This window comes from Mirounga leonina, unplaced genomic scaffold (genome assembly GCF_011800145.1).
Source record: "Mirounga leonina isolate KUSES-001 unplaced genomic scaffold, KU_Mleo_1.0 Mir_166, whole genome shotgun sequence".
NCBI lineage: Eukaryota > Metazoa > Chordata > Mammalia > Carnivora > Phocidae > Mirounga > Mirounga leonina.
In genome coordinates, this window is record NW_023270418.1 from 3693464 (window position 1) to 3708984 (window position 15521).

Genomic DNA, 15521 nt, shown 5'->3' on the forward strand with positions numbered 1-15521 from the left:
ATTTTCTGCTTTTAAGGATCCATGTGATTAGATTGGGTCCACCTAGATAATACAACATAATCTCCCCCATTTTAAGGGCATTAACTGAATCACATTTGCAAAATACCTTTTGCCATAAACATGCTATGGTCCCAACCATTTAGATTTTTTTTTTAACTTCTCAACTGTGCTTTGTAGGTTTTAGTTCAGATCTTTTACTTCCTTTCTCCTAAGTATTTTATTCTATGTGATACTATCATTGAAATTATTGTTTTTTTAATTATTGTTATGTTAATCACCATACATTACATCATTAGTTTTTGATGTAGTGTTCCATGATTCATTGTTTGCGTATAACACCCAGTGCTCCATGCAGAACGTGCCCTCTTTAATACCCATCAGCAGGCTAACCCATCCTCCCACCCCCCTCCCCTCTAGAATCCTCAGTTTGTTTCTCAGAGTCTATCGTCTCTCATGGTTCGTCTCCCCCTCCGATTTCCCCCCTTCATTCTTCCCCTCCTGCTATCTTTTTTTTTTTTAACATATAATGTATTATTTGTTTCAGAGGTACAGATCTGTGATTCAACAGTCTTGCACAATTCACAGTGCTCACCATAGCTTAATTTTAAGATTTATTACTTGCATATAGAAATAGAAATGACATTTTCATATATTTAGTATTCTGGAACCTTTCCAAACTCATTAGTTCTACAGATTTGTGTGTACTTAAGAATTGTCTACATGAGATGCATGGTATTTTTTAACCTACTTTAAGTATGTCTGTTACTTATAACCTAGCTATCTGAGAAATGTAGAATGAGAAAAGAGCACCTTAGGAATTAGGTAGAGTAAGGAGTTAGGATAACTGGACTTCTGATTTATGTGACAAAACAGATTTCAGAAAAATAGCCTAGAAAGAGTCAGTCTGTGTGCAAAATTAATCTGTTCCATTTGAGGTATGTTTGAAAATGTTGAAAGTGCTAAGTGGGCTCAAACCTGTCTGTGACTAGAGGACATTAATTTGAAACTTAAGTATGGTGCTATAAAAATAGGCAATACAATCAGGGATATAATAAAGTGTCATATCCAGGTCAAGTAATTTATGAATATTCAGTTCTCAGACAATAATAATCATATTTAGAGGCAATATTTGCAAGATGAAACATATCTAGAATAAGGAGAACAGGATAATAAAAAGTTATGTCATATGAGAAAGTTAAACTGTTTGAGTTGTTGAAACAAATCTCTCTGAATCAACCCAAAACTCGTTCAAAGTCTGTGAAATACACAAATGCCTTCTTAGTGGCTTTTGAGAATGTCAAAGAAAATGGCTATGGAGCCACATTTGAATCAACTTAAAGCACATGTGGTCATGGGAATTTGAGATGCTTGTTTGAAAATGTTAAAAAAAACACCGCACACCTTAAATGTCAACACAGATAGGGATGCCTATCTACCTACCTGTCTCTTACTGACCTATTTATGCAGATATTATTTGAAACTAAAACTGACAAGTTACTTTTTCTTCAAAGGGCACAGGATAATTCTTAGTGAAGATAAACAAGTTGAACTGTTGGAGGAGAAAAGGAAAATTCAAAGCTGACGTCAATTCTCCTGGGGTATCAAGGATGATAGCTAGAACCTTTATATTATTTTGCTCTCTCTCTAGAAAACAGGACACTAACAATATCATTCCTCCTTTTGAGTATAGAAAAAGAAGCATGCCTTGCTATAAATTCAGGGATTTTATGATCATACCAACAGCCTTTAGCTCTGTTGTTCTCATTCATCCCAAAGAGATGAAAGTGTCATGGTTTCCTTAACCATTTACCCAAGTTCTAATTATTTAATACATAGTAAAGATAAAATTTTGTTAAAGAGATGGCCAAAGTCAATTTTTATATAGGAAAAATGTATATTTGTGTCCGCATAAGGCAATACAGATTTATAACAAACCATGTGTGTGAAAACTATTAATTACATTCCAAATACAATCGGTGGAACCATAGCAGCACATATAGATGTTTAAAAAAAAACATGCAGCATGTCAACAAAGGGGCTGTGTGATAATATACAACTTTTTGTTACCAGTCATATTAGTTTGATGATTAGAATTAAGAAGCAGTAGTTTTAGCATTTTACATCTTAACATGATAGTTAACAAATATGTATTTTACTGTTTCAGTTATATTTTAGTAATTTGTTGGAGGGTTTGGGTGACATATTAAGCATTACACCATGTTTTCCTATTTAAATTATGATTTATGGGAAATTGGTTCCAAGTTAAGGTTTCCATCAGGAACTGATTCATAACTTGATGAGGGAGATGCTTGGATGTCTATGTACAATTTTTTTTTAAGTAGTCACTTACTAGTTTCTTACCAAGCATCTCATCTCCTCTTTTCCCTTCCCCTTCCTAAAACTACTCTTAACGTTTTAGTATTATCACTTAGCCCATGTATCCCATGTGGTTTTGGGGAAAGCTGATTATAACCCATGGAGGCAGGCCATGCATGATTGGCTGGAGCAGCATATCCCATTGTTCCCAGAAGGCAATACACCACCAAATCATTCATGGTTCAATAGTAAATAAGCATGGTATTTGGATATAAACTCCATTAGAAATAGGGCATTATCCCCTGGATATAAACCTTTGTTTACACCAACCCAAGCTGTAATTCTTAAGATGTAGTACAGATAAAATTATTCTTTCTATATTAAAGCAGAAGAAAGGATTTGCACAGTTCAAGGATAATATGCTCTGGTTCTATATCTATTCAGCTATTGAGGATCTTTTTTCCTTTCTGCCTTGGAAAAATTAATCATGTTCATAAAGTCAAGAATTTTATTTCTATAATACAATTTAATGATTTCACTATCCTTTGTGAACAAAAATACCACAATCTTCTAAAGGATGAAGAAAATTGAGCCTGTATAAATGTATGTCTTGACTGGATATTCATAAACTATTTTATACCACAATAGAAAAAAGTAATTTTTCCAATCAAGAGTCAAGACTAGAGTTCAAACTCTTTAAAATTAACATATACAATATACTGCTATATGACGTAAGTCTTGTGGGAAGGATGAGCACAATAATGGCTTGATTTTCTTTTTGTAAATCAAGTGAGCTGGTCTATTTAATTTATAATTCCTATTGGCACTTACTATGTATGAATTCTAATTTAGGACTCAGATTGTGGCCCTGTCATCCAAAAGAGCAACCAAATTAAAAGATACAGCAATTCTTCAATTTTAGCTTATTATATACTAGAAACACTCAAAAAACAAAAATGCTATAAACTCATGTTACTAATAAACACAAATCTGAAAAATTTATGACTCTGAATCCCATAGAATTACCTCATAGTATTTTTATGTTTAAAGTAGACCTTTTAAAATACAGTACCTACATGTTTCTATTTCAATACATTCACATTTGCATTGGCAATTTCATATCTGTACAAATCTTATGATCATTCTTTAATAAATATAAAAGAATAAAAACACCTGTGAAATTTGGACAAATATACTACTACTCAGTATAGCCCATCCAGATTCTTAGTTTAATTCATTCCCTTTCTACAAAGATCTTTAGAGCTGAATCCGATATTGTGTAATAGTACATCACTGCCCTCTGATGGTACTACTAATATATAATTTTAGATTCAGCAAGCAAAAAAACAAATTTATTGCAATGTAAAACACCAAATGTTAATTTTATAAGCCACAGAAATAGAAAATAAATAAGGAGAAATTCATAATTTTCTACAAATTTTCATTACTTAGCAAGTTATAAAAATTTACATTGTTCCTTCACATAAGCCCTTCAAATGATTTTTCAAAATTTTCCCTGATGACCAGTTTAAAGGCACAAAGTCCATAAGTTTAAGCGAAAGCCTTCACAGATAATGAAATAAAGAGATACAAGGCTAAGCAGAAAACTATAGACTGCGAGGTCATTTTATAAAGGAGAGAAAATACAATGGCAAATTTTAATGTCTGAGATGTATGCAGACTTTTTACATGCGATATATATTTATTCACTATTTAGGTCCATGTTTTAACTACTAAAAAATGGCAAATTGCCTACTGCCTGCAGAAGAGCAAATATAAGAAAATAAGTATTTAATGAAAGGTCTGGCATTTTCTAAGTTTGAAAATCAAAAGCATTTTCAGTATATCAATATTGAAAAAGCACTGACTGCATTTCATGGCACTCAAATTGCAAAGTCTGAATCTTCGTTTATTCAGAGAAGAAAGTAAGCTGAGGACGTCCACTTGATTGCAGATATTAGTTATTGGCAGTAGACTTTTCCACTCATGTTATGCTTATGAAACTGTCCACTAGAAAAGATAAAAATATATGGGGAAAAAGTAAATTTTTTTAAAGTTATGTGAAAATATCCTTGTGAACAAAAATAGGAATGTGGGCTATACAAATGCAAAATGATTTCTGTGTGTGGCAGTGAGAAGTATAATTTTACAATATGGTCAAACTTCTGAAATAAGACATATGATTGTTTAAAAACATAAAGAAGTAAAACAAAATATCTGGGCAGATTAATGGGTGGCTAAATCCCAAATATCCAATAATCAGTTCAGGAAAAATAAAACAAAACACCACAAAATAAAAACAATGAAACCTATAAAATAAAAATAGAGGAATTCTTGTTTGAGGCAGGGAGGCAAGAACTAGCAGAAATTAAGCAATGGTTTGGCAAAGTCTTTTCCTTGCTTGACCTGAGAAACTTTGTTGTTCTATTCAATCAACTCTATCAAATCTGCAGTAGTAAATTCTAAAAAGAGCCCCTGGGATGGTACCAGGTATTTACCAGTCTCTTGAGCAGTGGTTTTCATGTACATCCAAGGAATTTTATTGGGTGTTACATATTTTTTTAAAATCTGTATTTAAGTTTTGAAAATTCAGGGTTAATCCAAGTAAAGTTGCTTTTGTTTATTTTAGGACCTCTTAGAGACTTGAACACTGTGCCTTTTTTAATCTCTAAGAAAAGGATTCAGGATACAAGATGGGATCCAGGATTTTAAAATAGATTTTTTTTAAACATAGGACTCTTATTTCCCACAATATATCTCTGAAGACACTAGAGTAGTGATTCTCAATCTGGTTTGGCTTAGGCTACCTTGAGGGGCTCAAAAGAGTCTTGATGACTAAACTCCACTCTCAGAGATTCTGATTGGTATGAGGTGGGACCCAAGAGTCAACCTTGTTAGGAAGTTCCTCCTGAGATCCTACCATGCAGCCAGGGTTGAGAGCCACTGCCCGAGAGGTCTGCCATTAGTCCTGTACTGTTATATCCTGTACTGGTATTAGTGTGCACCCGGATGCCAGCATCACACTCACCTCTTAAAATAAGCCTTGCCACGGTGGAAGACAGTATGGGGGGCATCCCTCAAAAAATTAAAAATGAAATAACATATGATCCAGTAATTCCACTACTGGGTATTCACCCAAAGAAAATGAAAACACTAATTTGAAGAGATCTATGCACCTGTATGTTTACTGCAACACTCTTTACAATAACCAAGATATGAAAGCAATCTAAGTGTCCATCGCTAGATGAATGGATAAAATGTGCTGTGTGTGCCCTTCCCCCACACACAATGCGGACTATTATTCAGCCATTATAAAAAAAGGATGAGATCTTGCCATTTGCAACAACATGGATGGAATTAGTATTACGCTAAGTGAAATAAGTCAGACAGAGAAAGATAAAACAAAAAAAATTAAAAAGCAGAAACAGAGTCATAAATACAGAGACAAACTGATGGTTGCTGGTGGGGAGGGGGTGGGAGGATGGGCAAAATGGGTGAAGGGTAGTGGGAGATACAGGCTTCCAATTACGGAATGATAAGTCATGGGGAAAAAAGGTAGAGCTTGGAGAATACAGTCGATGGTACTGTAATAGGGCTGTATGGTGACAGATGGTAGCTACACTTGTGGTGAGCACAGCATAGTGTATAGACTTGTGGATCACTATGTTGTATACCTGAAACTAATGTAACATTGTGTATCAATAAAAAGAAATTAAAAAGATAAAAAATAAGGCTGCCTTTCTAGAAGATAGTGAGCATTGCCAATGCCAATTATCCTAGGCAGAGCTAGTCAGGAGATGAGTATGTGGAGTTCATGAAGACAGGGAAAGGACATGTTTTCCTCAGTCTATGGAGTCCAGTTGGGAAGAATCTAGCTACATAATAGGACCCTCCAGGCTAGCCTGCAGAACAGGCCCGGCAGCAGTCTTTAAAGGACCCTAGGCCAAGGGGTTTGAAAATTAAAGTCACACTCTGTCTTATGTTCCCCCTTCTGTTAGCTCTGAGCCTCTAAAAATTGATTTTGAACTTCACTGTATGCTTTTGATGATCTATGCAGATGGGTCAAGGAGAAAGGAGGACATCCCTTAAAGCTAGTGTATTAATGGTAGAAGTGATTAGGCATATTCCAAGGGAAAATGACACAGTGTGTAACAGGTGTGGTTTCTAAGAATGAGCCACTGTCCAACTTTGATGGCCTTGAGGGTGATTTTTATTAGTGGATCCAGAGAGCTTTCTTGTAAGAACAGTACACAAAGAAAATAGGTACTAAATTTAAAATTGGGATGATTTTATTCTGAGCACTTCTGAAGGGATCAGAAGCAGTACATGGCCTAATTTATTTCTAATCTATAGGCTTCAGGCTATGTTTCAGGTTTAATTAAGAAAGCTGCTTTCTTTCCTAGAGTTTAAAAGCTAATGTGAAATTTGTTAGTTTAGAATATGTCAAATAAGTACCCTCTTAATTCTGGCTACATATAAAGTATCTTTTTCTTACAACATTATATGTGATTTTGATTGTCGCACAGTCCCTCCATTTCTTCTATTATGAAAACACTGAAACTCAGCATCATTTCCAGTCCTACAATTTAATTTTCATAATTTTTTGTTTGTTTTTGAGAACCTTCTATTAAGTAAACCTGGTGGCACAGACCTATATCTTAGTGGAATAATTAAACATCTATATTTCTGATAAATATTTGGCTTTGTATCAACCGTTTTACTTTACAGATTTATTCTATTCTATTGTGGAGGCATATAAAAAAATATAAGCACAAAGGTCACAGTTATTTACCTTAACATTGAAACCAATTATTCTACACATTGTTAAAAATTAATGATAAAAAATTTGTTTTCTCTTAATTTCCTTTATTAAACAAAATTAGATGAATATACAATGGTGAAATACACACAGATAAATCTTATCCCTATGTGATATTCCTGAGCCAGAATCACCTCTGATCAGGAGGCTCCTAAATGGCCTGCCCCACAGGTTAGGAGGATATATACATGTATGTTTTTTTATATATAGTTTATATATAGTTTTAGAAGCAAAAAAAAAAAAAGTATTGTGATAGTGATAGTGTTGTATGGTGACAGAGGGTAGCTACACTTGAAGTGAGCATAGCAAAACGTATTGAGAAGCTGCATCACTATGTGGTACACCTGAAACTAAGGTAACATTGTGTATTAACTAGACTTAAGAAAATTAAAAATTAAAAAAACAAATTGAGAAGCCAGTAAATCAGCTAAATAAGTGCTAATAAATCATTGACAAGTTAAATATAAACAACTGAAATTCAGGACACTGTCTTTTCACAAATATACTTAAGAAATTTATTTCCTTTAAAAATGGACCAAAGAATAAAATCTTAATATCTGGACAATTATTTTATTGAGTTTTAACAAGTAAAATAGAACCTTTATAGTCCTGCAGCCTGTAAAGCTCCCCACGTTCAGGGACCTGTTTAACTTGTCTATCATTATATTTCCCGTGTCAAGAACTGCAATTGCTACATTGGGAGGTGGGAGGTACATGTATCACACTTACCCTCCCATACACCCTATTATCCAAATTGACATTTACTTAACTATGATAACGAGTGACAATGGAAAGCTCAAAAACTTCAAATCACTGAGTGAAAAAATGTAGGTTATATTAAAAAAAAAGAATCCATAGTGTAATCCAATTTAGTAAGATTAATGTATAATGGATATTAAAAATGATGCCTGTCAAAATGACTTGGGGTGATTTTTATGTTCTTTATATTCCTCATATTAAGTTTCCTATATATTAATATTAATTATATAAAGTACTAAGACATAGCGTTAAGATAATCAGGAAAAACAATCTTTTTTCCTTTTGGGAAAAAGAAGGCAAATCTATTACAATGAATATTGGAATGTCCAAATAAATTGGCACTTCTTCCAATATCTATTATTCATGTTTTTAAATTAATTCAAAATTTCCTGATAATCCATTGCAAGAGGAAATTATCGAACAGACTGCTACTGAAGTTTTTAAAAACTCCAGGTAAATTAAACCTTAAGTAAATTTTAATACTTACCCTAAGCCCACTTTTTGGTGGGGGCCCAGATTCAGCCATTTGTTTTTCTATTTTTTCCTTTTTCTTTCTTTTTTCTTCCACAGACCGAACATCCAGAATGCCCCGGGATGCAGCCTTTAGAAAATTTATTAAGTGGTACAGAAAAACAACAAAAATCAGTATTTGGTATCCAAAAGGCGTCTGTTGCTTTTTAGGTTTTTCTTTGGAGGTGAGGGGTTTTATCTTTGGATATAAAGAACTAGACTATTTCTACAATGGCTTTATATGAAACATATTATCATTTTTTCATTGGGTATTTTTTCCTTAAATTTCACATCTGTCAGTGTTTTATAAGGCATCGTCATATTATCCCAAGGAAGAAGGGTATTTTTTTTCTTTTTCTTTTTTTTTATTATTATTTTTTATTGTTATGTTAATCCCCATACATTACATCATTAGTTTTAGATGTAGTGTTCCATGATTCATTGTTTGTGCATAACACCCAGTGCTCCATGCAGAACGTGCCCTCAATACCCATCACCAGGCTAACCCATCATCCCACCCCTCTCCCCTCTAGAACCCTCAGTTTGTTTTTCAGAGTCCATCATCTCTCATGGTTCATCCACCCCTCTGATTTCCCCCACTTCATTCTTCCCCTCCTGCTATCTTCTTTTTTTTTTCTTCTTAACATATATTGCATTATTTGTTTCAGAGGTACAGATCTGAGATTCAACAGTCTTGCACAATTCACAGCGCTTACCAGAGCACATACCCTCCCCAGTGTCCATCACCCAGTCACCCCATCCCTCCCACCCCACCCCCCACTCCAGCAACCCTCAGTTTGTTTACTGAGATTAAGAATTCCTCATATCAGTGAGGTCATATGATACATGTCTTTCTCTGTTTGACTTATTTCGCTCAGCATAATACCCTCCAGTTCCATCCACGTCGTTGCAAATGGCAAGATCTCATTCCTTTTGATGGCTGCATAATATTCCATTGTGTATATATACCACATCTTCTTTATCCATTCATCTGTCAATGGACATCTTGGCTCTTTCCACAGTTTGGCTATTGTGGACATTGCTGCTATAAACATCGGGGTGCACATACCCTTTCGGATCCCTACTTTTGTATCTTTGGGGTAAATACCCAGTAGTGCAATTGCTGGATCATATGGTAGCCCAAGGAAGAAGGGTATTAAAGGGGAATCTCACATTACAGAAGACATCTGTAATTTTCATGCATTAAATGATATAAATGCATTAATGTAACCTACAGAAATACAGAAATCATTCTGAAAAACGATTACATGTAAATTTACAGGTTATCAGACACCATTTTCATTAGAGATACTAGTAATAACTAGAATAAAGTATACAATTATCTACATGGGCAGAATTTTATTTCTACTCTTACCTCCTTCTGTCTTCTCTCTGCAGCCTCTGCAAGCTTTGCTCTTTTCTCTTCCTAAAGAAAATGTGTAAAAAAATGTTTTAAAATAAAATGAAACATTATCATGGATAATTTATATCTTAGAGATAATATAACCAATTTACAAAAATATTTAGTACTTGTTCAAAATGTCCCACTAAGACTGCCACTGTTTACAATGTTTATGAAATACCCAACTTCCTGAATTTCATTCTTCCAATCAATATATCTTCAAATAAGTACATAAGACACATATACATATTATATATGCATATATATATTCAGGTTGGCCTATAAAATAATTCATTTGCTTTTTTTAAAAAAAAAGAGGGGCTTACAAGCTAGTCAGGGCAATAATAAAACAAATGACATTTAATAAGACAAGGAAGGAAATGCGTGGTTTGAAGTAGCCTGGTATTTTCAGGAAATGTTCATCAATGAAGTGAGCTAATCTCATTTTGTAGGACAGGAAGCCCTGAAGGAAATTAGTAAGAGGTACTGCTCCATGTTGGGAAACAGTGGATATTACTTTTTATATCATGTACTATTATTAATAATTATAAATTATCAATTCTTTAAATATATAAGACAGTAAATAGAATTCTCCTGGCAGCTGTGTTAATAGTTCCTTTGTTTTTCATACCACAATACATACATTCATTCATTCAACAGACAAATAGTTACTGAGCAACTATCATGCCTCAGGAACTTTTCTGGGTACTGAGGATGCAGCAGTGAAAAAACACAAACACTTCTACACAGATGGAACTTACATTCCAACGAGGGGACGCAGGTAAATATAATCAAGTAAATACATGTCTGTTAAATAGTAGTAAGTGTTTTGAGAAAATATAAAGAAGAGTATGGTGGGTAAGAAATGGAATGATGAGTGGCTGGTTTAGTTAGGGTGGCCCCCAATAAACTCCAAAGATAAAGTGACATTCAAGTAGTGCTCCATGTGTTTATCTGTGGGGAAGAGGGGGAGGGCTTAAAAAATGCTGGCATATTGGTATTTTCTCAACAGTCATAAAAACAAAATTAACAACATTTAAAAGCAACCGTAGCAAGAAAGACAAGGTAAACTTTCCCATATCGACTTCCAGGTCATTTTTAGTACCCATAATCAAATGGCTGAAGAGTTAATGTACTTCCCGAAACAACTCATTTCCTTCAACGAATTTTTAGATAGGAGAACAGAGGAATCTAGCTCTTCTGTTAGCAACAACCTGTAAGGACTATTAATGTAAAGATACTGTTGTAAATAGGAAGGTACAAAAGTATAAATGAATTGTACCACAAACCACCTAAGTGGGAATTCCAGCTACACAATGAATAATTTCTAGTATAAATATGTCCCAAATACTGCATGAGGCACATCTATTTTTAAAATGTATTCTTTTTTATCTAAAATTTATCGAAAAATTCTAATTTAAATACGTGAAAAATACTGGGCACCCGGTATTTTTATTTGCTGTACGTGGCAACGTTACAAACTGTACGCCCTTTACAAAGTAAAATCCGTACTGTTTTAAAAGAAGGAAGAACTCGAAAGAGAGGGAAATAGTAATGGGAAATCACTGATTACTACAATATCCAATAAAGCACAGGAGTGTAAGAGACTTTACTGAGCACCTTCTTTAAACAGTTGGTACAGACACAGGAAAACGCACATCTCCTAGAAGATTAAACACCCCCGCTGACGAAGAGAGCAATCCTTTCTGCACCCTGACTCCATCCACCGCATCGCCAGGAATGGCCCCCACACCGCACCGTCCGCGTACGCCTGCGTCCTACCAACTCCCAATTTCGCCCAAGTCTGCGAAAGGTAAACGCCCCGGAGCCGCCTTTGGACGATTTTTTGTAACGGAAGTGGAGAGAGCGACACGGAGGCGTCGGCGGCTCAGGTCCCAACGCCGGACCCAAGGTTCCTCGGAGCGCTTCCACGCGTCTTCGCCACCAGACAGCCACCGGCAAGCTCTCCAGCCCGCGCCCCCGCTTCCAACGGCCCGGCCCGGGGCCCACAGCTCGGGGCCTCCCGGTGCCCACAGCTCGGGGCCTCCTGGGGCGCCCCGCCGGAGAACAGGTGCGCGCGGCGCGGGTCCGCCGACTCGGGAACCGGGGGACGTGGGGACGCGGCCTTACTCACCAGGTCCGGCGAGGGAGGCGCGGTCTCCCCAGGACAGGGAAAACAGAGCCCCATCAGGAGAGCGGCTGGGGGTCCCTTTGGGGGCCCGCCGCAGACCCGGCAGTGCGACCTGCGCGGTCAGACAGGCTTCCCAGGTTCGCCGCGCTCGCCCCGCCCCCACCCGGGACCGGCGCCTCGGCTCCGCCCCGCCCCTCTGCGGCAACGCCCCACCCCCGGCCCCGCCCTGTTCCACCCCTTTCCCGCGGCTCCACCCCTTTCCCGCGGCTCCGCCCCCCAACTCGTCACTCCGCCCCGCCCCCGCCTCTCGCCACCGCCCTCAAGAGGGGATTCCCCATCGCGCCCAGCCCAGCCCTGCCCTGCCCTGCCCTGCCAGGCGGGCGTACAAGGCCTCCGTGTGCGGAAAAGCCTGCTGCATTTGGGCAGAGAGAAGGGGAGAGAGAAATAGATACCACGTTTTCTTTATTCATTTGTCAATGGACAGATTAAGTTGTTTCCATACGTTGCTATTGCAGTACTGGAATGAACGTGAGGTTACAGATAATGCTCTGGCTTCCTTTTGTCCATTACCCAAAAATGGGATTCCTGGATCATATATACGGTAGTTTTAATTTTAATTTCTAAGGATCTCCATAATATTTTCCATGGTGGCTGTACCAGTTGACAATCCCAGCAACAGCGCACAGGGTTCCCTTTTCTCCACATCCTCGCCAGCAATTCTCTCTTTTGTCTTTTTGGAAATAGACATCGTGGCAGGTGTGACTTGATACCTCATTGTGGTTTTGATTTGCATTTCCTTGATAATTGATGTTGAGCACCATTTCAGGGACCTGTTGGCTGTTAGTATGTTGTTGAAAAAACGTCCACTTAGGTGCTCGCTTCGGCAGCACATGTACTAAAAATGTCCATTTAGGTTCTTGGCCCATTTTTTTAATTGGGTCATTTGTTTTTTTGCTCTTGAGTTGTAGGATTTACTTGTGTTATTTTAGGTATTAACCCATTATCGGTTGTGTGATTTGCAAATATTTTCTCCCATTCCATACGTTGCCTTTTCGTTTTGTTTGTAGTTTTCTTTGCTGTGCAGGTTTTTTAGTTTGATGTAGTCCCACTTGTTTTTGCTTTTGTTGCCTTTGCTGTTGGTGTCAAATCCAAAATATCACTAAGACCAGTGTCAAGGAGCTTACTGTTTATGTTTTCTTCTACTTTTATGGTTTCTGGCCTTATGTTCAAGTTTTTAATCCATTTGACTTGATTTTTGTGTACAGTGTTAAGAAGTCCATTTTTGTTCTTTTGCATGTGGCTGTGCAGTTTTCCAAACACCATTTACTGAAGAGACTAACCTTTCCCCATTGTGTATTCTAGGATCCTTTGTGACCTGACCATATGTATGTGGATTTATTTCTGGGCTTTCTGTTCTGCTCCATTGATCTTTATGTCTGTTTTTATGCCAAACTGTACTGCTTTGATTACAATAGCTTTGTAATATAGTTTGAAATCAGGAAATGTGATGATTCTATCCTTGTTCTTAAGATTGCTTTGGCAATTCAGGGTCTTTGTGGTTCCATACAAATTTTAAGATGTTTTTCTGTTTCTGTGAAAAATGACATTGGAATTTTGATAGGGATTGCATTGTATCTGTAGATTGCTTTTGGTAGTGTGGACATTTTAACAATATTAATTCTGATCTATGAACATGAGATATTTTCCCATCTATTTATTTCCCATTTATTTCCCCATATATTCCCATTTCCCATAAACACTGATTGCTTTCTATCCCTATAGATTGATTATTTTCTAGAGTTCCAGATAAATGGAATATCATATGTGCTTTATCTTTCCATTAAGATAAAGTTTTTAAAGTTCATTAGTGTTATTGTGTGTAAGTTCCTTCAATAATATTCCATTGTTGTAGATATACCTTATTTTTATTTTAAATCCAGTGTAGTTAATATACAGTATTAGTTTCTATAGTGTACAATGTAATGATTCAACAATTCTATACAATACTCAGTGCTCATCATATAAGTAACTATACATTTTATTTTTAGTTTTTTTAAAGATTTTTTCATTTACTTTGGTGGGGGGAGCAGAGGGAGAGGAAGAGAGAGAATCCCAAGCAGACTCCATGCTGAGCATGGAGCCCAATGCAGGGCTGGATCCCACAACCCCAGAATCATGACCCAAGCTGAAACCAAGAGCCAATGCTGAACCGACTGAGCCACCCAGGCACCCTGATACACATTTTAAAAATCAGTTTTCCTATCCATGGACTTAATGGGCTGTTTGCACTTTCAGGCTGTTATGAACAAAGCTCTATATATTCATGTACAATTCTTTGTGTGAACATGTTTATTTCTCTCCAGTGAACACCTGAGTGGAATAACTGAGTCATATATATATTTCACATATATGGAAAGCTGTCAGGGATTTTTTTTTTTTTTGTAAGTTACAGTGCTTATACCATTTCCATAGCAATGATGTAAGTAAGCGAGTACCAGTTGTTTCTTATCCTAACCAAAGTTGGTACAGTCAGCTTTTTAAGTTTTACTAATTCAAATAGGTGTATAGTGGTATTTTCATTAATTAATTTCCCACATTTTCATGTACATCTTGGCTATTTGTATATCTTTTTAGAAATAGTTGAAATCTTTTGTCCACTTTATGGAATGTTTATGTTCTTTAATTAGTTCTAAAAGGTTTTTTTGTGTTTTTGTTGTTTCTGTGTGTGTGTGTGTGTGTGTGTGTGTGTGTGTGTGACCAAAGTACATATTATCACTTCAATCCTATGAATCCACTTAGAGTTACTTTATGGCCCAGCAGATGGTCTATTTTATTGTTTCATGGTATACTTTAAAGAATATGTGTTCTGTTTATATTGGGGTATTCTTTAAATATCAGTAAGATAATTGGCTGGTAATGTCATTTAAGTCTTCTATCTCTTTACTGATTTTCTCGTCCATTTCTAAGAGAGGAATGTTTATATTTCAGTTATAATTGTGGATTTGTCTGTTCTTTGAATTCTTTGGTTAACATATTTTGATGCATATGTTTATGATTATTTTGTGTGAACCTTTTATCATTATAAAATATTTAGCACCAATAATATGACTTGTTCTGACAACCACCTTATGTTATTAATATAGCCATTTTAGTTTTCTTAAGATTTTTGTTTTCATTGTATATATTTAATTTTTAAACCTGTTAACATTTATATACAAAGTGTGTTTCTAATAGTTCATAGCTCTTTTTGCATTTTTAAAAATCCAGGTTAATAGTCTCTGCCTGTTGGGGGAAAATTCTCTATGGGTCTTTCATGTTTCTGTTTTCTAAGCAAAGGTTTTAATATTTTTTGTTCTAGACTATCTTTTCAAGGATGTTTGTGTAGTAAGCAAACTTGGAAGATATAGTCTCCTCTAGAGCAGATTTGTTTACTGTCTAGCATAATGGAGATAATGTCTCCTCAAAAGCAAAAGCTGGGTAGGTTTGCTAGTAACCTCTTATGGAAGATTGGGACTTCCTTTAGCTAGGATACAAACCCACTGTGTGCACAGCATCCACCTGGGCATATCTGCCCCCCCCCCCCC

At 36.3% G+C, this 15521-nt stretch overlaps 1 protein-coding gene across 1 annotated transcript; it reads right to left on the reverse strand.

Annotated features, from left to right (window-relative positions):
- Positions 1–1874: 1874 nt before the first annotated feature.
- Positions 1875–12102, reverse strand: SVIP (small VCP interacting protein). Its single transcript, XM_035012460.1, has 4 exons — positions 11941–12102; positions 9780–9830; positions 8382–8495; positions 1875–4326 (listed from the first exon to the last, which is right to left on the reverse strand). The coding sequence occupies exons 1-4, from the start codon at positions 11992–11994 to the stop codon at positions 4312–4314; spliced, it is 234 nt and encodes a 77-aa protein (XP_034868351.1). The 5' UTR covers positions 11995–12102; the 3' UTR covers positions 1875–4311.
- Between the last annotated feature and the right edge of the window lie 3419 nt (positions 12103–15521).

Bases quoted from the DNA above. Each gene is read 5' to 3' on its own strand.
- SVIP (XM_035012460.1), bottom strand. From the start codon at position 11,994: ATGGGGCTCTGTTTTCCCTGTCCTGGGGAGACCGCGCCTCCCTCGCCG. The intron at 9,831-11,940 runs GTGAGTAAGGCC...CATTTTCTTTAG, and splicing joins CGCCTCCCTCGCCGGACCTG to GAAGAGAAAAGAGCAAAGCT. The intron at 8,496-9,779 runs GTAAGAGTAGAA...AATTTTCTAAAG, and splicing joins CAGAGAGAAGACAGAAGGAG to GCTGCATCCCGGGGCATTCT.